Source organism: Pseudophryne corroboree, chromosome 12 (assembly GCF_028390025.1).
Source record: "Pseudophryne corroboree isolate aPseCor3 chromosome 12, aPseCor3.hap2, whole genome shotgun sequence".
In the NCBI taxonomy this organism is placed as follows: Eukaryota; Metazoa; Chordata; class Amphibia; order Anura; family Myobatrachidae; genus Pseudophryne; species Pseudophryne corroboree.
The window spans coordinates 163,290,608-163,316,870 of NC_086455.1; the positions used below are offsets into that span (position 1 = coordinate 163,290,608).

The following is a 26,263-nucleotide window of genomic DNA, read 5'->3' on the forward strand; positions in this document are numbered from 1 at the left end:
TTTAGTGCAGATACGTTTATTTCAGTACATAAGCTTCTTTACAAGTTTAGTGAAAAGACCTTCATACATACATTCATTGGCCAATTTAGATTAAAACCAGCACATAGAAGTCATTGGTAATCCTCCGCTCAAAAGGGTCTTATAACATTACAATGTTGCCTGGTGGCAGTCCCTGGGTCAAACAAAGTTATAAAATACGTGTGCCAATGCAACTCTCCAACCCCCCCACCCCCCAAATAAAATAGTTTATACTAATAATGATCAAACTAGTTTTTCAAAAACTCCACTCATGCCCACACATTCCTTTAAAGTGCTTCAAATTTTATAGCAAGAAAGCCAAATTTATGTTTGTAACTCTTTGGCAAAAAGGTTTACTATTATGAAACAAAGATAGGCCCGTTTCACATCAACTAGAACGAGGCACAGCGAGATGATTTCCTTGGGCTCAACCCATGGAGTAAGGGCACTCAGCTTCCTTCTGTGTGTAGGGCAAACAGGTTACAGCTTGGAGGTCAGAACTGAATGCCACGTCCGGGGTTTAAAAGTGAGATTTCCACTGCCCGACAGACACGTGGAGCTTTGTGCATTAGTCTACAGTTGCGTTGATCAAAAAGGCAAAGAATCGGAATTGTGCATGGAAGAGGAAGTTGCCTGAGGGCGGACAAGCCACCCATTGCAATTAGTACTGTATGTGCAGGCCAGACAGCCAATCATTATAGGAGGATTTTTTTCATAAAATTTTTTTTTTTAGAGCTACACATGACAGGATATGGATGTAAACTTAGTGCAAGTTATACTGTATCAGGACGATTTAGAACAGATTATCTGGCTAGGAAACGAGCGTTATTGGAGCTGGACTCCCTAAGTGGAACGCTGAAATCAATTGGAGACATTTGTCCCCCCCCCTCCCCCGTCAGGGAAATGCAGCTTTTAAAACCAGTGTAGCCAATTAATTTCTCTGGTGTGACAAGGGAACAGAATTCCAGCCGGGTTTAGCAAGGGGGCGAGAGACCACCGAACAGTATGGATTCAGGCAGTAGTGCAAACCCAAATGCCCAGTCTGATAGATTCCCATCACCTCCTCCACTGTAGAATCAACCAACACATAAAACATTTAACATTCTAAGACCAATATATATTAAGAGGAAAAAAAAAAAAAAAAAAAAGCCACATGCAATTGCCTGAAGTGGACTAGATTAATCAATTATTGCACATTCAATATGCACACACCAAAAAATAAAAATTGAGTCGTTATTCTGAAATGAGTGGACCCAATATTCAATCAGGAACCATCAAAAACTGGAGGGAGACTGAGCCTCAGTGATAATAGTAACTTGACAGGGTGCCTCACACAGACCACGACAGGCACCATGAAGGACGATCTGGAACACAGGTTCTCAAACTGAGGACCCCACACGGTGCATGTTTTCCAGATCTCCTCACAATCACAAGTGAAATAATTAGCTCACCTGTGGACCTTTATAAAAATGAGTCAGCTGTGCTCCTGCTGGGTTACCTGGAAAACATGAACTGTTGGGGGTCCTGAGGACTGAGTTTGAGGACCTATGCTCTAGCAATCTTATCTAGCCAAGATTAAGAAACATGTAAGACTATGGCCACTGCAGCAGACTAGCTCACCCATACACTGATAATATGGGCGACAGCCCCTTCTGTGTACTGCACAGTATAAGTTGTTCACAGTTTTGGTTTGTAACGCAACGTTTGCGAGAACACAAACAGCAACGAAATTCCATCAAACAAAAATGCTCACACTGGTCACGTCATGTAGGTTTATAAACACTAACACGTTGGCACTGAAGCATACCTATTTACACATTGAGGGCAGCCATTTTGGGGCCTGAACCAATAAACCAACCCGGCGAGACTGGATGATACCACTGTGCCAAGAACACAGGGGACATTTGTTTCTAGAAATCAATGGACTGCATGTTCACGGACAGTGGTTCAGCCCACAAAATGGCTGCAAACAGGTACACACCTTCAGGTAGCTGGCCACGGAACAGACTTCATAATTGTGCTTATTTATAAAAAGGTGCAGGTAAGAATCTAGAGACATTCTGAATTTAGCCTTCTAATTTTAGAGACATGTGGCCCGTTTTAGACAGGATAGCCAAATATTAGTAGTGGTGATATAGGCAAGCAAGATGTGCGGCACTGCAATAGTATAAAAAGTTGCATCCAACAAAAACACACACCTGAGCCCTTTGGGGGCCCTTACCCCAGGTAATAAGTACTGTGCATTATGGAGATATTTTAGGTTTGGAAGGAGTGTAATAGGATAAGTGGAGATATTCTTTAGCTGATGGGAGTCAAACCTGGTCTGGAGGGCATACTGTAGACTGGCATTTATACTCCGAGGCAGGTTTATAAACCTATATAGTCATCCACCATTTAAATATACATTAATCCTGTACACAGATGGTCCCGACGTGCACCTTCCACTAGCAGTCTCCAAAACTATTAAGACCACTGCCATGTGCAATTAACCCCAAACCAGGTTCTGCCCATTCGTCAAGAAACGACCAACAGGGGCAATACGCCAGCTACAAGTCATTGCAGGCTGAACACTGACCCCTACTGGCTCCATGCAGTACTGGAAGAGTCCAACAAGCTACCCGGGCAAGCCGGCCAGTCTTGAGATTAAACGTACGTTAATGACAGACTGGCTACTAGAGATATGCTACTAGAGGAACTGGGCCAAAAAGCCTTCAATACAAGGTATCTTATTCTCAGAGTTGATATATCGGTTACAGACCAGATCAGAAAGGCCGAATCCCCGTTACTCAGACCACAAGCCAACGGCTTCCTGAGGCAAGAGCACAGGTACAACGATTCGCCCGTCTGCCTTTTGTAGTTACCAAGTTCATTATTTAGAGGGCAACTTGTAATACAGGATGTAACCACATTGCCCAGCAGAAAGGCTTAAAGCTTACAGATGCTAGAATACAACCCCCAATGCTCCTGAACTTCCACCTTACTCCGTGTAGCAGTTACTGCTGCCAAATAATGATATTCCTTTATTAATATTCAGCACAGGTCACTGCAATAGTAGTTATGGACATTTGTAATAGGCTGGTGGTCTTGAAGAGTTTTTATAAGAGCAGAGAGAAGTAGAGTTTTCAGGAAATTGGGCCCCTTTGTTAGGCCCTGAGGTCTGAGAGCCATACACCCGTTACATGTTGGATGCAGAACTCTGGACCTGGCTGCTAGAGACTTAGAAAACTGCAGAGAGTTTCTTTAGGAAAGTCACAAAGTACATCTTTATCTATGTGGATTTGGCTGCAAAGATAATTAAATAAAATGCTACATTATATATTTCACACAAGTTCCTTTTTATGGCTAGATCGCATTTACCCGATAAATACATTATCACAGTATAAGGGTAGTCTTACGCAGCCTGTGGAATCTTGTCCTACCTGCCTCAGCTCCGCTGGCTGTACAGTAGCGGAATGGCACCAGGAAAGCGCGAGTCAGCAGCGGGAATGCAGCATTTATCAGAGTGCTTTGCCGGATCACTCGAGGCTGGTCAGACTAGCACTACGGGTCAGGTGCGTGATGTGACGGGAGCTTTGTATTTAAACTGCCCGATATGGTCTAGGGCTTTTATCCAGAACATATGTGCAAAGCCCTGTAAGTTGGCACCAATAAGCACCCATGTTTGTTCCTTTACAGATCTGCCCTAGACGTTCTTGGGGGAAAAAAAAAAAAAAAAAAAAAAAATGGAGAAACAAAAAACAACCCCATAATAAAATATTTAGAAGTAAATTAATTATAGGGCAACTTCATTATAAATAGGAAACAGACCAATCACGGTGAAGAGTTTGTCTTCAGCGGCGGTATAACGCCTTTATCCTTTCTGAAATGTCTTGAGTTGGTAGAGATTAGTTGTTCCCCTACATGAAATACATACATGGCAGAGGACAAAAAGTTACATACGCGAGTGTCGCCAGCTGCCGTTCCGCGCCTGAAACCTTCTAGTACCTCAGCAAGTCTTAGGGAAGCTGCATCCAAGACTGTTTCAGTCTTCAAAAAACGGAATGTATGTGCAGATGCAGCATTAACCCAGACGTAAACAAAAAGCTACTGGACCCGGCTTACGGTGTCCCAGCAAAGAGTGCAGGTGTACAGGCCCGTCCTCAGGGTCACGCCAGTGTATTCGCTCCACATGTGAAGAGGATAGGAGTCCCTGATGGAGGCTCATTCAGTAAATTTGGTCCGAGGGCACAGCCACTGGTTGGGCATATCGTTCCGTACCATCCAGAGGACTTTGGGGTAGATGACAAACTGAAGAGGCAGAAAACAAAAAAAAAAAAAAAAAACACATTTAAAAATTGTAAACAACCAAAATTATACACTTAAATAAAATAAATTGCTTTGCAAGTTACAAAGGTTTAAATTCAACAAGAATGAGAGACACGATCAGGACACTTCCTGCGATTAGAAAGTGGACGGCCGTCCCTCATCATAGGATCATGGGAGCCTGTGTGGATGTTTGTGGACCCATTCTTGATTCCTAGGGTGGACTAAAACCCCCTTGCACCAAGCAGTTGGTAACTAGAAGGATTAGAGAGACTGGGAGTGGTTCTCAACTGCAGTCCTCCAGTACCACCAACAGGTCATGTTTTGTGGATTTCCCTAGTCATGCACAGGTATTCCACCAGTTTCCACAGGCAGAAATCTTCAGAACGTGACCTGTTGGGTGAAGGTAGAGTGTTGAAGTTTGAGAACCACAGATTTAAAGTATTCTATCCAAAAACCTATATGCTTCCCCAGTCTAACAGAGTGCATCTAACGGAGATAAGTGCTCACTACAGGGACTTGCAGTAGATTATAATAGGGGATGGTAGACTTCATATGATCTGGTCTATTTGGTAGGGAGATCCCAAAAGGCAAAGACTGGATAGAGTGAACCAAATCTAGAGGCCAGCCTAGAGGACCTGCCAGGTTAAGCCATCACATGATCCTACTAGGATGTCAGGTGACGCTACATTTAAACGTCAGTGGGTGACTTGACAGCTTATTTGTATATGCTAAAAGTTTGCACAGAAAGTTCCAAAGAATGGAAAAAAGTTGCCCATAGCAACCAACAAGCTCCTGCCTATCATTTTATAGAATGTACTTGATACCTCAAAGCTGCTTGTTGCTATGGGCAATTTCCCCACTCAACACTTGATACACCTTCTCCTTGGTTTCTCCAGGGACCACCAGCTACAAGCTATTTCTATTGCTAGCCCAACAGGCTACAGATATAGAGGAGCAGAGTGCTGCACAGAGGGTGGCCAGAGAGAGCAGTGGGTTAGTGTGTTGTGTCCAAGTGAGAAGAGCCACATGCTGGCAAAATAGATCACATAACCAGACGTGCAGTCACAGTGTATGAACAGAGACATGAGGCACTAAGTGACTACAGTGCTTTAATCCACCGATGAAAAGGGAAGCAGCCGTTTATGAAGAGTCAGTGCATAGAACGGCTAATCTAAAAAGGTATGTACACACTGACATATCTGCCGATCAATTGATCGGCAGATATATCTATGGACGGATCGGGCAGTGTGCTGTGCATATACACTGCCCGATCCGTCGGGGACAGACGTCATGAACTGGACCCCAGTTCAGCTGTCAATCACCGCCGGCTGCTGCAGCATGCTGCCCATACACACACACACAGCGATGCGCCAATATATTGGTAGACATATTGGCAGTCAGCTGTGCTGCGGGGCCGATGTGATATGTTTGAACGACTGAGTTCACAGACATATCGTCCGTACACACTGGCCGACGGACCACCGATATATCGGCCAGTGTGTACGGGCCTTAAGCCTCAAACTCTACACCATCCACCACATTCTCTTTTTGGTGCAGACTGAGGGTTTATCTTTTAAATAAAATTGCACACAAAAAAAAAAAAAAAAAAAAAAAAAAAAGGCCCACGTTTGTTTTTGAGCATAATTTAAAAAATAATGTATTTATTTATTTTTAAATTATGCTCAAAAGCAAACGTGGGCTTTTTTTTTTTGGTAATACTTGCCAATATGTTGCTGGAAAACGCCCTGGAACCTAAGTACATATTCTCTCACTTTAACAGTCTAAGGCAGGCATATCCAAACTGCGGCCATCCAGCTGTTGAGAAACTACACATCCCAGCATGCCCTGACACAGCTTTAGCATTCTCTGACAGCAAAACTGTGTCAGGGCATGCTGGGATATGTAGTTTCACAACAGCTGGAGGGCCGCAGTTTGGACATGCCTGGTCTAAGGAAAGAGTCATCTCAGTTCCCTAACATGCTGAACTCTACGAGAGGTAGATTACTCACCTTCCTCTCTCCCCTCTGGCATTGGCCAATCTGGGCAAGTCGTCATCGCTGTCGTACCTTCTAGGATTGTCAAAGAAGTAAGCTCTGGAGCCAAAGCTGTGACTATTTACCATACCAGCAGCTTCCTACAGGAGGAGGAGAGAGTATGAATGCACCAGAAAACCTGCCATGCAGATGCCTTTGTAGGCTGGTATATAATCCCAGAGTAAGCTTGGTAGTCCCCTCTTCCCCCTCACTTGCCCTTTTTGGCCATAGATAGCTTGTGTATGTCCGATAAGGACTTGTAAGTGTAAGGCAGCTAGGCCCGCACTGTGTGTTGTGGCAGGAATGGAGTTGCACAAGGGTGAAATGACAGTCTAATACCCTTAGTCGCAGCATGAAGGCTGGTAAAGATGAATACTGCGTTGCGATAGCAGGACGGTGAAACTCACCAAGTTCTGGCCCAGCTTCTTGGCACGGAAGAAATAAGTCATCAAGCACACCGGCAAGAACTCGCAGAATACCAGGAAAATGCCAAAGGTGAGATACTCCAGCCCAAAGCTCTCTGTGACAGCCTAGGAGTGAGATGTGCACATTTACATCATGCATCAAACAGGAACAAGATTTACCGCAGTGTGAGCAACAGACCATGTGACCCATCTAACCAGCGGGTCACACTAATGCTAAAGGTAGCTGCACAATCGCACTTTGTAGTTGCAGTTGCTGTCAGATGTAAGGCTGCGGTATAATAGATCTACAGGTTTTTAGATAGACCGCCAATAGATTTGACCGTGTCGGCCATATAGGGTCAAAGTTAGACACAATTTTAAATTCTTTTTAATTTGTTTCATCACCTGTGACCATAATTAGTGTAAACGTGTACCCTTGTGGGCTTGCTCCGCTCGTCACGATTCGGGCAAGGTGCCTCACTCGCGTTACTATTTCCAATTGCAGTCCATGTGTATAGTAAATCAAACAAAAGTTGAAGATAGAAACTTGTCAAGCATTTGTGCGTCGACCATTATCTTGTCGACCCTTTGACCATGCCAACCTATGGACTGGTTAACTAGATCAGGGGTGGCCATTGGGCAATAAAGCTGCTGTTGAACTACACATCCCTGCATGCTCTGCAACCATTTTAACATTGCCAAAATAGCAAAACAGTAGCAGAGCATGCTGGGATATGTAGTTCTATAGCAGCTGGGGAGCTGCTTACTGCCCACCTCTGAACTAGACTTTGCCTACCCACTGACTGGAACCCCAGACTAGATTTTTATTTTATTTTATTTTTTTAAACAGACTGCATCTGTACTAATGGGAGATGCATTAGGTTGCAATAGCGTCACTTAAATAGCAGTTAAGTCACGTCCTCTAAATTGCATCCTAGGCAGCGCTTTGTAAGTTAGCACAGCCTATATGTGGAAGTCAAGAGGGGCCAGGGCTGCAGAGCAGTGGGCAGGGCTGCACACGTCCCAATCCCCCCCACCCATGTCACAGCCGATCTATGGTGTCACAGGGAAAGTAGGAGCCAGTGACAGTGTCACATGATCATCATGCATTATAGGGAGGCATAGCCAGGTGACAGACTTACCTCATCGTGGACTCCATTCCAGCCATAGCTGAAAGGACTTGGCTTGTTCTCTGGCTGGATGGAAACTACAAAGTTGTACAAGGCTCTCAAAATATAGAGTACGCTGATTACGGAACCCGTCACGACTGCTTGGCTTCCCGAGGTGCCCTGGGCAAGAGGAAAGCACATAAAATGGGTCAAAGCTATGGAGAGAATAAAAAGGATCTCTTCAGGCCAGGGGCAGATTCAGAGGCGGATGAGACTTTTGCTGCGGCCGACACTGCAAAGTTACGCTAATGCTGCAGCAGCTGATGTGCAGGCTATTGAGACACCCAATGGCTGCAACTCTAGTACGCCATGCTATGCAGAGTCAGACCCTCGAGCAAAGACACCAGCCACACCATCAAAGCAACCCTATGATTGCTCAAAATGCCCATCGGAATTTGGCTGCCGGAGGGATGTTTTCCAATGCAGCACCTGATCCCGGCACACCTCAGACTTAGTCACCCCCCCACCATCACCTATCAGAACTGCATGGGTCCCTGAAGTCACCATGACGCGTGAGCAGGGCATCTTAGACGCATGTGTTCAAGTAAAACATCACCTGATGTTTTGCCTCTGGTCAGAATCTGTGCCAGAATTACATAAAGGAGCCTGTAGGCACAGAACCCAGCCCGGAACCAGAATGACAACGTGAACCATTATAGGCATAGAACCCCAGCCCGCAGCCAGAATGACAACGAGAGCCTGTCTAGGGACAGAACCAAACAGTTAAATCGTTGCTTCTGATGCTCTACAGCAGATAAGAGAGGCCTAAGGCCACAACTGGTGAAGTAGACCATACACTTAAGCTGGGCCAGTCTACTTACACATAGGGCAACATTCCGCTGCCAGACTTTCCAAGTGTTACTCCCAAGATGCATCTTCCACTCAAATACTTCCCATCAGGAATGGCAGTGCCACTTTACTATTGGCTGGAACAGGGACGCTCCTCTTTCCACCAACCTTCTATTAGGATTACAGAATTTAGTTTGGTGGTTTCCCACACACCTCCAGTCCTGGTATAGTCCCACAGCGGGCAGGTACAGCCTACTACCAGAGTGGCTCACGTCTCCTGGGACCATCCCAATAAAGTGACTGGATACAGGCTGTAACAGTCACCCACTGCAAGACTGGGGCCACCAGCACAGAGATCTGAATGCCCAGTCCGAAGCTCTAATGTCAGTCACATCACAATGACCGATGCAATAAAACACAGGTATTCATGTATAATTTTGTTACAGCAATAGCTCTTTGACCTAAACAAAAAAGCAAAACCCCACCCACTACATAATTACCCACTAAGAATCCGTCCTACATGGATGAGTAATAAGATTTTACTTACCGATAAATCTATTTCTCGTAGTCCGTAGTGGATGCTGGGACTCCGTAAGGACCATGGGGAATAGCGGCTCCGCAGGAGACAGGGCACAAGAATAAAAGCTTTAGGATCAGGTGGTGTGCACTGGCTCCTCCCCCTATGACCCTCCTCCAAGCCTCAGTTAGGATACTGTGCCCGGACGAGCGTACATAATAAGGAAGGATATTGAATCCCGGGTAAGACTCATACCAGCCACACCAATCACACCGTACAACTTGTGATCTGAACCCAGTTAACAGTATGATAAACGCAAAAGGAGCCTCTGAAAAGATGGCTCACAACAATAACCCGAATTTTTGTAACAATAACTATATACAAGTATTGCAGACAATCCGCACTTGGGATGGGCGCCCAGCATCCACTACGGACTACGAGAAATAGATTTATCGGTAAGTAAAACCTTATTTTCTCTGACGTCCTAGTGGATGCTGGGACTCCGTAAGGACCATGGGGATTATACCAAAGCTCCCAAACGGGCGGGAGAGTGCGGATGACTCTGCAGCACCGAATGAGAGAACTCCAGGTCCTCCTCAGCCAGGGTATCAAATTTGTAGAATTTTGCAAACGTGTTTGCCCCTGACCAAGTAGCTGCTCGGCAAAGTTGTAAAGCCGAGACCCCTCGGGCAGCCGCCCAAGATGAGCCCACTTTCCTTGTGGAATGGGCTTTTACCGATTTTGGCTGTGGCAGGCCCGCCACAGAATGTGCAAGCTGAATTGTACTACAAATCCAACGAGCAATCGTCTGCTTAGAAGCAGGAGCACCCAGCTTGTTGGGTGCATACAGGATAAACAGCGAGTCAGATTTTCTGACTCCAGCCGTCCTGGAAACATATTTTCAGGGCCCCGACAACGTCAAGCAACTTGGAGTCCTCCAAGTCCCTAGTAGCCGCAGGTACCACAATAGGTTGGTTCATGTGAAATGCAGAAGCCACCTTAGGTAGAAATTGAGGACGAGTCCTCAATTCTGCCCTGTCAGAATGAAAAATTAAGTAAGGACTTTTATATGATAAAGCCGCCAATTCTGACACACGCCTGGCTGAAGCCAGGGCTAACAGCATCGTCACCTTCCATGTGAGATATTTGAAGTCCACAGTGGTGAGTGGTTCAAACCAATGTGACTTTAGAAAACTCAACACAACATTGAGATCCCAAGGTGCCACTGGAGGCACAAAAAGGAGGCTGTATATGCAGTACCCCTTTTACAAATGTCTGAACTTCAGGCATTGAAGCCAGTTCTTTCTGGAAGAAAATCGACAGGGCCGAAATTTGAACCTTAATGGACCCTAATTTTAGGCCCATAGCTAGTCCTGTTTGCAGGAAATGGAGGAAACGACCCAGTTGAAATTCCTCTGTAGGGGCCTTCTTGGCCTCACCACGCAACATTTTCGCCAAATGTGGTGATAATGTTTTGCGGTTACGTCCTTCCTGGCCTTGACCAGGGTAGGGATGACTTCATCTGGAATGCCTTTTCCCTCAGGATCCGGCGTTCAACCGCCATGCCGTCAAACGCAGCCGCGGTAAGTCTTGGAACAGACAAGGCCCCTGCTGGAGCAGGTCCTTTCTCAGAGGTAGAGGCCACGGTTCGTCCGTGAGCATCTCTTGAAGTTCCAGGTACCAAGTCCTTCTTGGCCAATCCGGAGCCACGAGTATAGTTCTTACTCCTCTCCTTCTTATGATTCTCAGTACCTTTGGTATGAGAGGCAGAGGAGGGAACACATACACTGACTGGTACACCCACGGCGTTACCAGGGCGTCCACCGCTATTGCCTGAGGGTCCCTTGACCTGGCGCAATATCTGTCTAGTTTTTTGTTTAGACGGGACGCCATCATGTCCACCTTTGGTTCTTCCCAACGGTTTACTATCAGGTGGAAGACTTCTGGGTGAAGTCCCCACTCTCCCGGGTGGAGGTCGTGTCTGCTGAGGAAGTCTGCTTCCCAGTTGTCCACTCCCAGAATGAACACTGCTGACAGTGCTATCACATGATTTTCCGCCCAGCGAAGAATCCTTGCAGCTTCTGCCATTGCCCTCCTGCTTCTCGTGCCGCCCTGTCTGTTTACGTGGGCGACTGACGTGATGTTGTCCGATTGGATCAATACCGCCTGACCCTGAAGCAGGGGTTTCGCTTGACTTAGGGCATTGTAAATGGCCCTTAGTTCCAGAATGTTTATATGAAGAGATGCTTCCATGCTTGACCACAAGCCCTGGAAATTTCTTCCCTGTGTGACTGCTCCCCAGCCTCTCAGGCTTGCATCCGTGGTCACCAGGATCCAATCCTGAATGCCAAATCTGCGGCCCTCTAGTAGATGAGCACTCTGCAGCCACCACAGAAGAGACACCCTTGTCCTTGGCGACAGGGTTATCCGCTGATGCATCTGAAGATGCGATCCCGACCATTTGTCCAGCAGATCCCACTGAAAAGTTCTTGCATGGAATCTTCCGAATGGAATCACTTCATAAGAAGCCACCATTTTTCCCAGGACCCTCGTGCACTGATGCACTGACACCTGGCCTGGTTTTAGGAGGTTCCTGACTAGCTCGGATAACTCCCTGGCCTTCTCCTCCGGGAGAAACACCTTTTTCTGGACTGTGTCCAGAATCATTCCTAGGAACCGTAGACGTGTCGTAGGAATCAGCTGCGATTTTGGAATATTTAGGATCCACCCGTGCTGACGTAACACTACCTGAGATAGTGCTACTCCGACTTCTAACTGTTCCCTGGACCTTGCCCTTATCAGGAGATCGTCCAAGTAAGGGATAATTAAGATGCCTTTTCTTCGAAGAAGAATCATCATTTCGGCCATTACCTTGGTAAAGACCCGAGGTGCCGTGGACAACCCAAACGGCAGCGTCTGAAACTGATAATGACAGTTTTGTACTACAAACCTGAGGTACCCTTGGTGAGACGGGTAGATTGGGACGTGGAGATAAGCATCCTTGATGTCCAGAGACACCATATAGTCCCCTTCTTCCAGGTTTGCTATCACCGCTCTGAGTGATTCCATCTTGAATTTGAACCTCTTTATGTAAGTGTTCAAGGATTTCAGATTTAAAATTGGTCTCACCGAGCCGTCCGGCTTCGGTACCACAAACAGCGTGGAATAATACCCCTTTCCCTGTTGTAGGAGGGGTACCTTGATTATCACCTGCTGGGAATACAGCTTGTGAATGGCTTCCAAAACTGCCTCCCTGTCGGAGGGAGACTTTGGTAGAGCAGACTTCAGGAACCGGCGAGGGGGAAACGCCTCGAATTCCAGTTTGTACCCCTGCGATACTACCTGTAGAATCCAGGGGTCCACTTGCGAGTGAGCCCACTGCGCGTTGAAATTCTTGAGACGGGCCCCCACCATGTCTGAGTCTGCTTGTAAAGCCCCAGCGTCATGCTGAAGACTTGGCAGAAGCAGGGGAGGGCTTCTGCTCCTGGGAAGCGGCTGCATGGTGCAGTCTTTTTCCCCTTCCTCTGCGCCGGGGCAGGAAGGAATGGCCTTTAGCTCGCTTGTACTTATGGGAACGAAAGGACTGAGTTTGAAAAGACGGTGTCTTTTTCTGCTGATGTGAAGTGACCTGGGGTAAAAAGGTGGATTTTCCAGCCGTTGCCGTGGCCACCAGGTCCGATAGACCAGCCCCAAATAACTCCTCCCCTTTATACGGCAATACTTCCATATGTCGTTTTGAATCCGCATCGCCTGACCACTGTCGCGTCCATAACGCTCTTCTGGCAGAAATGGACATAGCACTTACTCTTGATGCCAGGGTGCAGATATCCTTCTGTGCATCACGCATATATAGTAATGCATCCTTCAAATGCTCTATAGTTAGCAGTATATTGTCCCTATCCAGGGTATCAATATTTTCAGTCAGGGAATCCGACCACGCGACTCCAGCACTGCACATCCAGGCTGAAGCGATTGCTGGTCGCAGTATAACACCAGTATGTGTGTATATACTTTTAAGAATATTTTCTAGCCTTCTATCTGCTGGTTCCTTGAGGGTGGCCGTATCAGGAGATGGTAACGCTACTTGTTTAGATAAACGTGTGAGCGCCTTATCTACCCTAGGGGGTGTTTCCCAACGCGTCCTAACCTCTGACGGGAAAGGATATAGTGCCAGTAATTTTTTAGAAATTAGCAGTTTTTTGTCGGGGGAAACCCACGCTTTATCACACACCTCATTTAACTCATCTGACTCAGGGAAAACTATTGGTAGTTTTTTCACACCCCACATAATACCCTTCTTTGTGGTACTTGTAGTGTCAGAAATGTTCAATGCCTCCTTCATTGCCGTGATCATGTAACGTGTGGCCCTACTGGACATTACGTTTGTCTCCTCACCGTCGACACTAGACTCAGTATCTGTGTCTGGGTCTGTGTCGACCCACTGAGGTAACGGGCGTTTTAGGGCCCCTGACGGTGTCTGAGACGCCTGGACAGGCACTAATTGATTTGCCGGCTGTCTCATGTCATCAACCGTTTTTTGCAAAGTGCTGACATTATCACTTAATTCTTTAAATACGATCATCCAGTCAGGTGTCGACACCCTAGGGGGTGACATCACTAACCCAGGCAATTGCTCCGCCTCCACATCATTTTCCTCCTCATACATGTCGACACACACGTACCGACACACAGCACACACACCGGGAATGCTCTGATAGAGGACAGGACCCCACAAGCCCTTTGGAGAGACAGAGGGAGAGTCTGCCAGCACACACCAAGCGCGCTATATATACATACACACACACACACACACACACACACACATATAAGGTTATCCCTGTGTAAGTGTTATTCCCTTATAGCTGCTGTTTATATAATTTTTAGCTGCCAATGGTGCCCCCCCTTCTCTTTTTTACCCTGATTCTGTAGCAAGTCTGCAGGGGAGAGTCAGGGAGCCGTCCTTCCAGCGGAGCTGTGAGGGAAAATGTCGCTTGTGTGCTGAGGAGATAGGCTCCGCCCCTTCACGACGGCCTTATCTCCCGCTCTTTTCTGTAATAATGGCAGGGGTTAAAATACATCCATATAGCCCAAGAGCTATATGTGATGTATTCTTTTGCCAACCTAAGGTATCATCTGTTATATTGCGTCTCAGGGCGCTCCCCCCCAGCGCACTGCACCCTCAGTGACCGGAGAGTGAAGTGTGCTGAGAGCAATGGCGCACAGCTGCAGTGCTGTGCGCTACCTTAGTCTGAAGACAGGATCGTCTTCTGCCACCGATTTCACCGGACCTCTTCGCTCTTCTGGCTCTGTAAGGGGGCCGGCGGCGCGGCTCCGGGACCCATCCAGGCTGAACCTGTGATCGTCCCTCTGGAGCTAATGTCCAGTAGCCTAAGAAGCCCAATCCACTCTGCATGCAGGTGAGTCCGTTTCTTCTCCCCTTAGTCCCACGATGCAGTGAGCCTGTTGCCAGCAGGACTCACTGAAAATAAAAAACCTAAAATAAACTTTTATTCTAAGCAGCTCAGAAGAGCCACCTAGATTGCACCCTTCTCGTTCGGGCACAAAAATCTAACTGAGGCTTGGAGGAGGGTCATAGGGGGAGGAGCCAGTGCACACCACCTGATCCTAAAGCTTTTATTCTTGTGCCCTGTCTCCTGCGGAGCCGCTATTCCCCATGGTCCTTACGGAGTCCCAGCATCCACTAGGACGTCAGAGAAGTGTAAAATACTAGTTACCTTTGATTCTAGATAGACGTACGCAGGGGAGGTGTTTGCAATCCTGTAGGTGTTATTGGCCAGGCATATTGAACAGGCAGCAAACAGAAAGTCACTAAATATTAGCCTAGTCATTGCGATCCATCCGTGGGGGTCATCGGATCCACTGCTGATCATGATGCAGGATAGGTTCACTACTAGGAAGGCCAGGCTGATCAGGAAGAATCCGAAATGCAGAGGAACCCTGTACGAGGAAGAGACAAAAGTCAGACACATGTGGAATGTGACAAACACCACGTACATTGTGCTATACTGAGGAATCCACATGTCAGGCGTGCCCCTCACTGTCACTGAGTGATTTACAAAGTTACCCCCACCACAGCCAGAAACTTAAAGCACAGAACGAGTATTTAAAATCTAGGTAATGTTTGGTATGCAAGTCACGTCACCCAATCTGCCACACACACACTAGAGTGGCATATCCGGCCACTGGGCATGCACTCCTAGACGTCTGCTAAAAGCTGCACACACTAGCAGATTGGGATTGGTGTAATATCAGGTTTAAGTAATAAATTAAAATTTGTTTGGTGGCTGCAGAGTATTCTGGATAAACAGTGTTCTGTCAATTTTACAAATCTCTGATTTCACAAACTACCGTAAACTCGACAAAAGCCAATACAGGGATTTAAACCACACACTTCTTCCACTCTCCGTATTCCCATAAAACATTCATAGCGTAATCTGGTGCATCCACATACAGACACTAATGGGGATTATATATGAAGCATTGGATTGTAAAACCTGGTGTTCTCATATTGTTAATGTCCAATATTTAAAAAGGGCAATGATTGCTCTAGCCACATTTAGCTAGTAGAAGGGTAGAGTCTAGTTTCTCTTTGTGGAGAAAAGACATTTCCCATAAGCCCCTGGGTCCACGTTCCTAGTAGAAGCATTGCCCTTTTAAATATTGGGCATAAACAAGAATAGAAGCGCAGAGTTTTACAAGCCGACACTTTGTAATGTATATACTGCAATACAGATTTATGAAAAACACATTCTTGCTAAGAGACTACTGTGTTTCCATTAGGTTGGCCACCTTGTTACTAAACCCATCAACAATCCTTTATGACCCTCAACTATGCTTCTCTGCCCACCCCTTACTTACTGCCTGTAACTCTGCCACTTACTTCAGAGACCAACAGAATCTGTAATGCCCGATATTGTACAGCCACTGTCTCCTGCACTTCCCGCCCAGCCTCCGTTCAGGTTCTCCTGCAACGAAGGATGAAGACTCTACCCTCATCTTACCCCTAAACCTTGCCCCCTCCCCACCACCACCGTATGCTCATGTATAACCTTGCTACTAGCATGTTCCCAGCATAGTCACCCCCTACAAGGCTCTGTAGAGATACAGCCATGTATCTTCTCCCACCACCACTTGGTCTCCGCCTAGAGCTACAGTAACTTTATTTTATTAGGATGTAACAATCCCCACGATACATTTGGACTTGGAGAAGCAAGACATGCCAAAGTGAGCATGACCAACTACAGAAATAAGAGGACAATATGACAGAATGCAGATAAAGTAACCCACATATCCATTTGTATAAAGCCTGTACAGGTGGCAAACAGGACCTCCACATCTGGATTCCCCTGTTTCGGGGCACAATGAAGAGCGAGTAGTAACAATATATACAGTATATTAGGTTCAATATGATGGTTCACTCCTTGTCATCAGGCTACCAATTGTACCTATAGCTACCTATGTTACAAACATGGCAGCATTTTCTTTTGTACAAGATGCAACCTAGACTCAACGATGTGGAGAAGCTTCAGCTGTCTCATGGACTCTGCAGACAACTTTGTTAAAAGTTGCAGGAAAAACAAACAAAATATGGTGGAAAGGGTGGTCTCTCACCCGATATGTTCACATTCTGGTGGGGTCAGCTCCCTCCAAGGGATAAGAAAACAATACCGGCACATTCTGCAGATGCAGTGGAGATTTGGAATTCCAGGTTTTGTTGGTTGCCCAGATCCAGTAGGAACTCATCACAGAACAGGAAACTGTTAAAACTCCCATTCACCCAGAGTTCTGGGCATTGATGCCTGCTAGAGGCCAGTTAGTAGGCCAGAGTCTCCATAGTGCCAGGGACTGATGGCATTGGCTGTGCCAGGGGATCATTGCAGATTGTGGCCGCAGGCCATTGCAGATGGACCATTAAACTTATTAAGTGCTGGAGCATTTAAGTGTCACCTGTTTATTTTATGTACCTGTATTTCCAGGCCTAAGCCTGGGCATGCTGTTCTACAGGGTCTGTTACCAGAAAAAACAAAATGGAAAGAAAAAGGGGGGGGGGGGGGGGGGGGGGACGACTGGTGATGTTGCTCATAGCAACCAGAGTCTGCTTACAGTTGGACACACACTACACAATTATCTGGCTGGTTGGAAGGAAAATCTGGCGATGGATGGATTCGACCATTCGCTCCCAAACACTGGAAAATGGGCAAAAGCTGTTCACAAATTGGTTAAATCTATATAATTTAACTATTTTGTCTGAATGACGGGTTGTCCATTTCCCAGAGTTTGGGAGCAAATGGTCAATTGTCACCCATCGCCAGATTTTCCTTCCAACCAGCCAGATAATTGTATAGTGTATGACCATCTTAACATATATCTAGCTGCTTCTAGAAGAGAAGAGATATAATCCGATTGGTTGCCATGGGCAACATCGCCAGTTAAAAAAAAAAAACCCACACACCTCCCACCTTAGTAAATTTACCCCTGTGATCCGTCATTTTTTTCAGTAACATACATACATATAAAAAGACGTGTTATCGCTTTTGTGGGTTCATAACTGGAAATTCAGTTTTTAGGCTTCAGCAATCTTTTAAGCAAAAACTAAATTTGAAGTTGCAGTTCCTGTAGCAGGGGGGCCTTAGACAGTCACAATTCTCAATGGCAGACAAGGAGCCACAAATAAGGAAAAGCGTATCCCTAGGAGAGTTTCATGTTTGCAGTAAAGACACAAGAGCACAGCAATTTACTAATAATGCCTTTTCCTAGAAATACTCATTACATGGGGCAACTCCCTTTCCAGAGTAGACGCTCCTGGAGCAGATAAAGTGCCGCTCCACCTCATCCCTGGTGTCTAACTTCCACCAGTCTTGCAGGAAGCGGAGGACGCAAGAACTGGTTGATTTGGTTGAATTCATTTTTACGTTCAACTTCGCAGTGCGGCAAGGCGTTGGCTATTATAGACGGACTGATAAGCCTTTAACACTGAGCAAATCCTGCCCAATTCTCATGCCAGAAATTTCTAAATTCGGACGATACTGGACCATGGAGCAATAAGTCTTGGTGAAGAGATAAAATGCCATGGTGCCCTCTTCAAGTATCCACCACGCCAAGGATTGCCATAACGCATGCCGTCTCTCTCCCCCCTCCCCCATTAATGTACTGTACTTTATTAACTAGCACCTTTAACAACTTTTCTCCACAATTCTGGTAAGTTGGAAATACAGTTACCGGAGGTCTGTTTAGAAACTTACTTGTATCTATTGAATTCTGGGGAGCAGCTGGCTTTAAAAATTACCTGTAAAGAAACAAAGCCATATGCATTAATATTTCAAGACTTAAAAATCGGTCTAAAGATAAAATTGAAAAACAAAACAAAAACAAACAAACAAACAAACCCAGCGTATACCAGGAGAGCCCTTCCTACAGCGTGGCCAGAACGTTAGGAAAGAAGGGATCAGATGCTACAGAGGTTTTTAGGAGAAGGGCATTCCATTAGGCAATAGGGACAGCAGAGCCTACTGCTCTAGGCTCAGATAGCAGACACCATGTTACATAGATCATTAGCAGGCCAGCGGCTGCATACTGCAGATGAGGAAAATAGGATTTTAAATACCTACCGGTAAATCCTTCTCTTGTAGTCCATAAGGGATATTGGGGACAGATTAGTACGATGGGGTATAGACTGGTCCAAAGGAGCCAGTGCACTTTCAATTTCTTCAACTGGGTGTGCTGGCTCCTCCCCTCTATGCCCCTCCCACAGGTCAGTTATAGGTAAACAGTGCCCGAAGGAGAATGACATACTTGAGAGAAGGAACATAATAAGTGTGGTGAGATTTACACACCAGTACACCATAACACAACCGGACCAGCAACATCAACAGCTGAACAGATAATACATACCAGAGAACCTGCAGAAAGTCACCGCACTGAGGCGGGCGCCCAATATCCCTTATGGACTACGTGGAAAGGGATTTACCAGTAGGTATTTAAAATCCTATTTTTTCTAGCATCCATAAGAGATACTGGGGACAGATTAGTACAATGGGGACGTCCCAAAGCTTTCAGAACGGGCGGGAACATGCGGAGACATCTGCAGCACCGCCTGCCCAAACTGGGTATCCTCTTTGGCCAGGATATCAAACTTGTAGAACTTCACAAAAGTGTTCTTCCCCGACCAGGTAGCCGCTCAGCACAGTTGGAGGGCCGAGACTCCACGGGCAGCCGCCCAGGAAGACCCCCACCAATCTCGTAGAGTGGGCCTTCAGAGACTGCGGAACCGGTAAGGCTGCTGACACATAGGCCTGTTGGATAGTAAGCCTGATCAAACAAGCAATGGACTGCTTTGAAGCAGAGCAACCCTTTTTCTGCGCATCACACAGCACGAACAAGGAATCAGTCTCTGATCCAAGCCGTCCTCTTGACATATTTTGAAAGGCTCACACTGCATCAAATGCCTCCGGAGGAGCAGAAGCGCCAGAACTGGACGGAATAATAGGTTAATTCAAGTGAAATGCAAGACAACCTTCGGCAGGAACTGCTGTCTAGTCCCCAGCTCCGCTTTGTTCTCGTAAAAAAACAAGCAAGGGCTTTTACACGATAAGGCCCCCCAATTCTGAGACACGTCGAGCAGAAGCAAGGGCCAGTGACATCACAGTCTTCCTTGTGAGGTACTTGTCTTCTACCATCATCAGAGGTTCAAACCAGGAGGACTGTAGAAAGCGTAACACCACATCAAAATCCCAAGGTGCCGTAGGCGGCACAAACAGAGGTTGTATGTGAAGCTCCCCTTGCAAGAAGGTCTGAACTTCTGGCAGGAGAGCCAACTTCTTCTGGAAGAAGACGGAAAGAGCTGAAATCTGAACCTTAATGGATCCAAGCCGTAAACCTTTATCCACTCCCGTCTGCAGTAAATGAAGGAATCTCCCCAAGTGGAATTCCGCAGACGGATATGTGCGTTCCTCACACCAAGAGACATATCTCCGCCAAATATGATGATCGTGTTTTGACGTCACAAGTTCTCTGGCTTGCACCATAGTGGCAATGACCTTTTTGGAAAGCCCTTTGTGAGCTAGGATGTTCCGCTCAACTTCCATGCTGTAAAATGAAGCCGCCGTAAGTCCGGGTAGACAGACGATCCTTGCTGAAGATCTCTTCTTAGCGGCAGAGGCCAAGGGTCCTCACGGTACCAGTGATCCAGCCTGCAACCATTATGGAGGAGCTGTATGAGGCGGCTGCTGCTGCTTATGCAGAGGAAGGAGCCAAAATGTCGCTGAGCCCGCTCTGATGTAGCTCTGCCCCCCCACCCCACGGTAATGGCGCCAGAGCTACGGTGTAATATTTATACTGGCCATGTCTCCCTCACATAAAGGTTTGTTACAAGAATATGTAGCCAGTCTCACGCAGGGGCTACAGCGGGTCCGCCCCAGGAGGGACCAGTACGCCTCACCCGCGCTTCTGCCGCACAGTGGACTGGGGACCCCCTCCCCCCCCCCCCCAAGCGGGGTCCCTGGTGTGTACCCACCACCGATGATCACCTTCAGGCATTAGGGGTGTTCGGCATGCTGCGGCAGCCAAGGCGCCATACCCCGCTTAACAAAACCCCTCAGTACATTGGTCCTGCAGTGGGGAAGCGGCTATGCACCTCAAGAGGCCGGTGACCTCCCAAAACCACTCCACTCCACTGCGCAGGTATGCCCAAACAGCATACCGAAAGAAATAGAGAGAAAATTGGAGAGAAAAAAAAAAAAGTCTGGAGCGCACTTTTTTCTAAACTGACCTGTAGGAGGCGGCATAGAGGGGAGGAGTCAGCACACCCAGTTGAAGAAATTGAAGTGCACTGGCTCCTTTGGACCTGTCTATACCCCATCGTACTAATCTGTCCCCAATATCCCTTATGGATGCTAGAGAAAGACAAAACCATGCAATCACTAGAATATGGTCAGCTGCCTCAACCACAAGAAGATGGACATAAACCCGTGGAAGCATACTTACGTAGCACTACAATGAGAGATGCAGAGATTGCACAGGAACAGCAGTATTTTAGCCATTACAAGACAAGTTCTATGGTATAATAAAGTACGTCTGGCCTACCAGGTTTTAGGCCACTACATTCTGGATATTCTGTAGTTAGGATTTTACACACTTAAGGCCCCCATACAATGGGTTGTCTCTCCACCCTCCGGCTAAGGAAATCAGGAATAAACATGTTTAAAAATCTCAAAGACAGTTGCAATCAGCATATCAGGTAATCTTAAAATTAAGAATTTCCCTGATGGATCTTCGATGGAAGTCAATTGGTGGAGCCGATCAGGGATTAGATGTATGGGGGGCTAAGGGCAGGGGCATTAGTCATGTGACGCTCCAGTTGCTAAGGAAGTACACATCCCCACGGCCTCTTAGAAACAATTATGTTGCACCTAGCATTAACGTTTGTGACATTATTATTAATGTCCGATATAGAAGAGTTTATTAGTGTGATTTATAGTTATTGTGATATACAGGTTGAGTATCCCATATCCAAATATTCCGAAATACAGACTTTGAGTGAGTGAGATAGTGAAACCTTTGTTTTTTGATGGCTCAATGTACACAAACTTTGTTTAATACACAAAGTTATTAAAAATATTGTAATAAATGACCTGCAGGCTGTGTGTCTAAAGTGTATATGAAACAAATGCATTCTGTGCTTAGATTTAGGTCCCATCACCATGATCTCATTATGGTATCTAATTATTCCAAAATACGGAAAAATCAGATATGCAAAATACCTCTGGTCCCAAGCATTTTGGATAAGGGAGACTCAACCTGTATTTCTATACATGAAACACACAACTGCCCTACTACATGGCAAGGCGACAGCATTTACACGGGTGCCTGTGCTAACAATTTCTAGGTATAGTCCCAACGCATACCTCCTTTCATATTACCAAGGTCACAAAGAGTTCCCTATACAGTTGAGGGTGGGGGCACAGTCGTACAGTGGGGGAATGCAGCCTTGTTTTGAATCCAATATGGCCAGTGTGACTCCTTTATCCAGATACAGAGTTTCACATCGGCCATCTTGGATCCAAAGAGAGGCTGTCTCCCCCCTAGAAGCTGGCTGAGACGCAGGGCAAAAGGCATTTAATGCAGAGTTTGAGGCTACCTAAAAGAGGGTGCTATGTATTTGTTGCCACCACAACTAGCCTCTATGCAATGGACATCCCAAAAACAACCCTGGTAACTCCCGCTTCCACCTGCCAAACAAATTTGTACGCTGGGAACTTTCCTATACACATGACTAGCCAAAGCACCAGATCTGGTCATTTTTGGGAGACGCATCATGTGGTCCAGTAACCGCACAAGATATAGGACGACCTGGCATTCTGCCTAATAAATATTGCATACAGTCCATCTGGGCATAGTGGCAACTTCAAACCGTGATCTTAAGACAGACCAGAGAGAGCAGACCGGACAGAGAAAGCTGAACATCGCAAGTTTTCAAAGTGCTTTAAGACCCGATACAATCACCCAATCTAGAACCCTTGAAAGACGAGTTTCCCCCACATGTTGTAATCTGCAGGTCACACAACTGCAGAGAAATCTGAGGTCACTTTCTGGCAGAGGCACTTATTACAGTCACACACAAGGAGAGCGAGTAGGAGAAATGCTGAGAAACCATCTGCAAGAACCAATTTGTTTTCAGGACTACTTAATGTCTATTAAATCATCCCATACATTTCCTGCTGCAGAACATTAAGCTGCCCGAGTGTTAACGCCAAACACATCCATGTTCTAACGTTAAACGCACAGAGGTTAACCCTTTGGCTACGGCAAAGGGCTGAAGTCAGTGGACGAGCGCAGAAAGTCCCTGTGCAGGCTGCCATATGGGCATTAACTGGGTATAAGTATTAGTACCTGGGATGCTGGAAGCCACCAGCGATGCCAGAGGAGGAGGCAGCATGAAGGCGATTACACTGGAGCTGAGACGCAGCAATAAGAGATTAGGCAGATGGTGACGTAATGGCTGGCAGGAGTCCAGCAGGACCAGCGTGAGGGGCTATTGGCGGTTCTGTGTATCTGAACCCATCATTCATGACCCATGGAGGGTTGGGGGGTGCAAATGACACAAAATAAGGATGGAGTCACGGGTGCAGAAGGAATCCTCACCCAGCGCACATAGCATTAGCATCGCCTGCAGTCAGGACAATCTCTGCTCTGTTCAACATTTTGCAGACAGAGACTCACGTTACCACTTATGCCGAGGGAGAACGCTCGCATATCAGGACGGGCACAAGCCAGCCCCGACCCAAAGAGCTTAGGGGCAAGGCCAGGTTCAACAGAAGAGGAACCCTATATAATACACATTCTACCCCCCTCAACATCACCGGAGGGGTTTAAGGAGTAATGCGAGTTAGCCCTGGACCACCAACCCTGCAAGTGCTCCGAGGCACCCCAGGCTGCCAGGGAATCCAGTTTGGGAACCACTGCTATAGCTAAAGAGAACAGATACATATGAGCAGCCCATAGCATAAAGCAACTCACAATGGTGTATAGTTAGGACACCCCCGTTACACATTGCCAGTCCGTGAATTGCTGCAAAGCAGAAACATTTTGCAGAAGGATGAGCAGCTGTCAGGAGCCGCAGGAAGGAAACTCCGGGACAAGACGCAGCACTGAGGACAGTACGTCAGAGGATGAGCACGGGGCGGCAGCAGGAGGGCTTACAGACCCATAAGCACATTAACTCCTGCACAGAGTTATCTGCGTGAGCAGGATCCCAGTAGCAGCTGTTCATCTGCAGGAAAGCTGGCACACGTACCCTGCATGCAGCTCCCAATAAGCTCTAGGCCAGGGTCACCCACAGCTGCAGAGAGAGTTACCGGTGACCAATAAGATGCTGATGAGACAAAGACACAGGAGCAGTAAGTGACTGTCATGGCACGCAGCACGCCCCCTGCAGGCTGGAGAACAGTTACCCAGCGCACTCATCACTGCTCAGAAAACAAGAACTTCACAGGCTGATGAATGAAGACAGGAGCCAGTATTAAACCTTGTTATTCTATAGAGCGGCTGCACGCCCCCTGCAGGCCAGAGCGTAAACTGCTGCATTCAATCTCCAGGACCAGCAGAGATAACCAGTGATGTCATCCTTTGCTGCACAGAACAAAACAAGAATTTACCTACAAGACAGAACTGCATGTCAGATTTACCCTACAGGGAGCTATCACACCCACTGCAGGTCAGAGTATGAACTACTAGTTTACAGCTTCAGAATGGGATGACGAGGTCACCCATTGCTGCACACTAGAACAGTAGTGTACGTGACAGAGGGACAATAACACCAAGGAGATAGTGTGCCCCCTGCAAGTGACAGAGCGAGCTGCAGAGTTACCCCTAGAGAGCACCAAGCATGGAGCAACAGCAGAGTTACCACTGGAGGGCACTAACCAGGGAGAAGGTGGTGGACAGCACAACTAAACCCGGCAGGGCACTGGAAGGGAGCAGCAGAGTTACCCCGGCAGGGCGCTGAGCAGTGGCGGTGGTGGGCAGCAGAGTCACCCCGGCAGGGCGCTGAGCAGTGGCAGGCAGCAGAGTTACCCCGGCAGGGCACCGAGCGGGCAGCAGAGTTACCCCGGCAGGGCACCGAGCGGGCAGCAGAGTTACCCCGGCAGGGCACCGAGGAGGGGGATGTGGTGAAGGGAGGTTCAGCAGCGTTACCCCTGCAGGGCACTGATCAGAGCTGGGGGGGGGGGGGCATAGTTACCTCAGCAGTGCATTGAGCAGCACTTACCCCAGGGGGCCACAAGCACTTACCTCAGTGGGAGCACTAGGCAGCAGCAAGTACTTTTCAACAGGGTGTAGGGTTAGTTGGGCACTGAGTAGGAGGGGAGCAGCACTTGTCCTTGGAGGGGGGGCTGCACGGGACAGGAGGAAGGCAGTGGAGTGGGCACTACAAGCACTTACCCCGGGAGGGGGGGGGGGGGGAAGGGGCACTGGGCAGGAGAAGGGCACTTGGCACTTACCCCAGGGGGGGCACTGGGCAGGAGAAGGTCACTTTGCACTTACCCCAGGGGGGGCACTGGGCAGGAGGAAGGAACTGAGCACTTACCCCGGGGGGGTGGGGGGGCACTGGGCAGGAGGAAGGCACTAGGCACTCACCAGGGGGGGGGGGGGGGGGGGGCACTGGCAGGAGGAAGGCGCTTAGCACTTACCCCGGGGGGGGGGGGGGGGGGGGGCACTGGGCAGGAGGAAGGCACTTACCCCAGGGGGAGCACTGACAGGAGGAAGGCACTTAGCACTTACCCCAGGGGGGGCACTGGCAGGAGGAAGGCACTGAGCACTTACCCCAGGGGGGGCACTGGGCAGGACTCACCTGTGAGAAGTAGAGGTTGAGGAGACACAGGGTGAAGAACTGCAGGCAGATGGGGGCGCAGTAGAGCAGCCAGAGGGGAAAGGGCTGCAGGTCCTCGGCCAGGGCACCGCCGGTCAGGTGGAAGGAGAAGAGGACGGTCCTGAGGCCGGCCCACAGCAGGCACAGGAACAGCAGCAGGCTCTGGTAGCTCAGCCTCTTCTGCTTGTAGTGCAGGAGCAGCCAGAGCTGCGCGTACACCGCCAGGAAGAGCAGCGAGCACAGCGCCGTGCACAGCACCGTCAGCCCCAGCTCCACCGGCCAGGGGATGGCAGCAGCTGGCATGGTGAGTCAGGCGGGAGGTTGCATGTCCCGGGCCCCCGCGCTCTCCCCCGCCACCACTGCAGCTGCAGGTCTCCGTCTCTCCAACAACAACAACTCCACTGGAAGACATCAGCTGAGCACCGACCATTTGAGGGGCACGCCTCTCACTTCGCGGCCCGCTGATTGGCCGCCGCACGCACAGCCCGTTGGCGCTTCCGTCCCCTCATTGGACGCGAGGCGTGTCATTCTGCCGGGCAGGGACACGCCTCCCCGTCGCATGGACTCCGCTCGGAACCCATTGGACCGAGCCGGCTCCGCCCAGCAGCTGGAAGGTATCTGACTGGCCGCTTCAGACGCCAGTC

The 26,263-nt window shown here is 47.9% G+C and overlaps 2 protein-coding genes across 2 annotated transcripts in view; one reads left to right on the forward strand and one right to left on the reverse strand.

Moving 5' to 3' along the window:
• On the reverse strand, positions 1-26,192 carry GPR137C (G protein-coupled receptor 137C). Its single transcript, XM_063948401.1, has 7 exons — positions 25,602-26,192; positions 18,499-18,542; positions 14,971-15,193; positions 7,903-8,049; positions 6,764-6,886; positions 6,333-6,457; positions 1-4,305 (listed from the first exon to the last, which is right to left on the reverse strand). The coding sequence occupies exons 1-7, from the start codon at positions 25,920-25,922 to the stop codon at positions 4,164-4,166; spliced, it is 1,125 nt and encodes a 374-aa protein (XP_063804471.1). The 5' UTR covers positions 25,923-26,192; the 3' UTR covers positions 1-4,163.
• TXNDC16 (thioredoxin domain containing 16) overlaps positions 24,330-26,263 on the forward strand; it is a 107,959-nt gene continuing 106,025 nt past the window's right edge. The window contains exon 1 of the mRNA XM_063948399.1: positions 24,330-24,467. The gene's annotated coding sequence lies outside the window, so the exon portion shown is untranslated. The remainder of the gene's footprint in view (positions 24,468-26,263) is intronic.

What these genes read in the sequence shown, in the direction of transcription:
- GPR137C (XM_063948401.1), bottom strand. Translation starts at nt 25,922, where the DNA reads ATGCCAGCTGCTGCCATCCCCTGGCCGGTGGAGCTGGGGCTGACGGTG. An exon ending in TCAACCTCTACTTCTCACAG is followed by an intron (nt 18,543 to 25,601) that starts GTGAGTCCTGCC and finishes GTTTCTTTACAG; the next exon opens with GTAATTTTTAAAGCCAGCTG. An exon ending in AGAAGCTGGGCCAGAACTTG is followed by an intron (nt 6,458 to 6,763) that starts GTGAGTTTCACC and finishes CTCCTCCTGTAG; the next exon opens with GAAGCTGCTGGTATGGTAAA.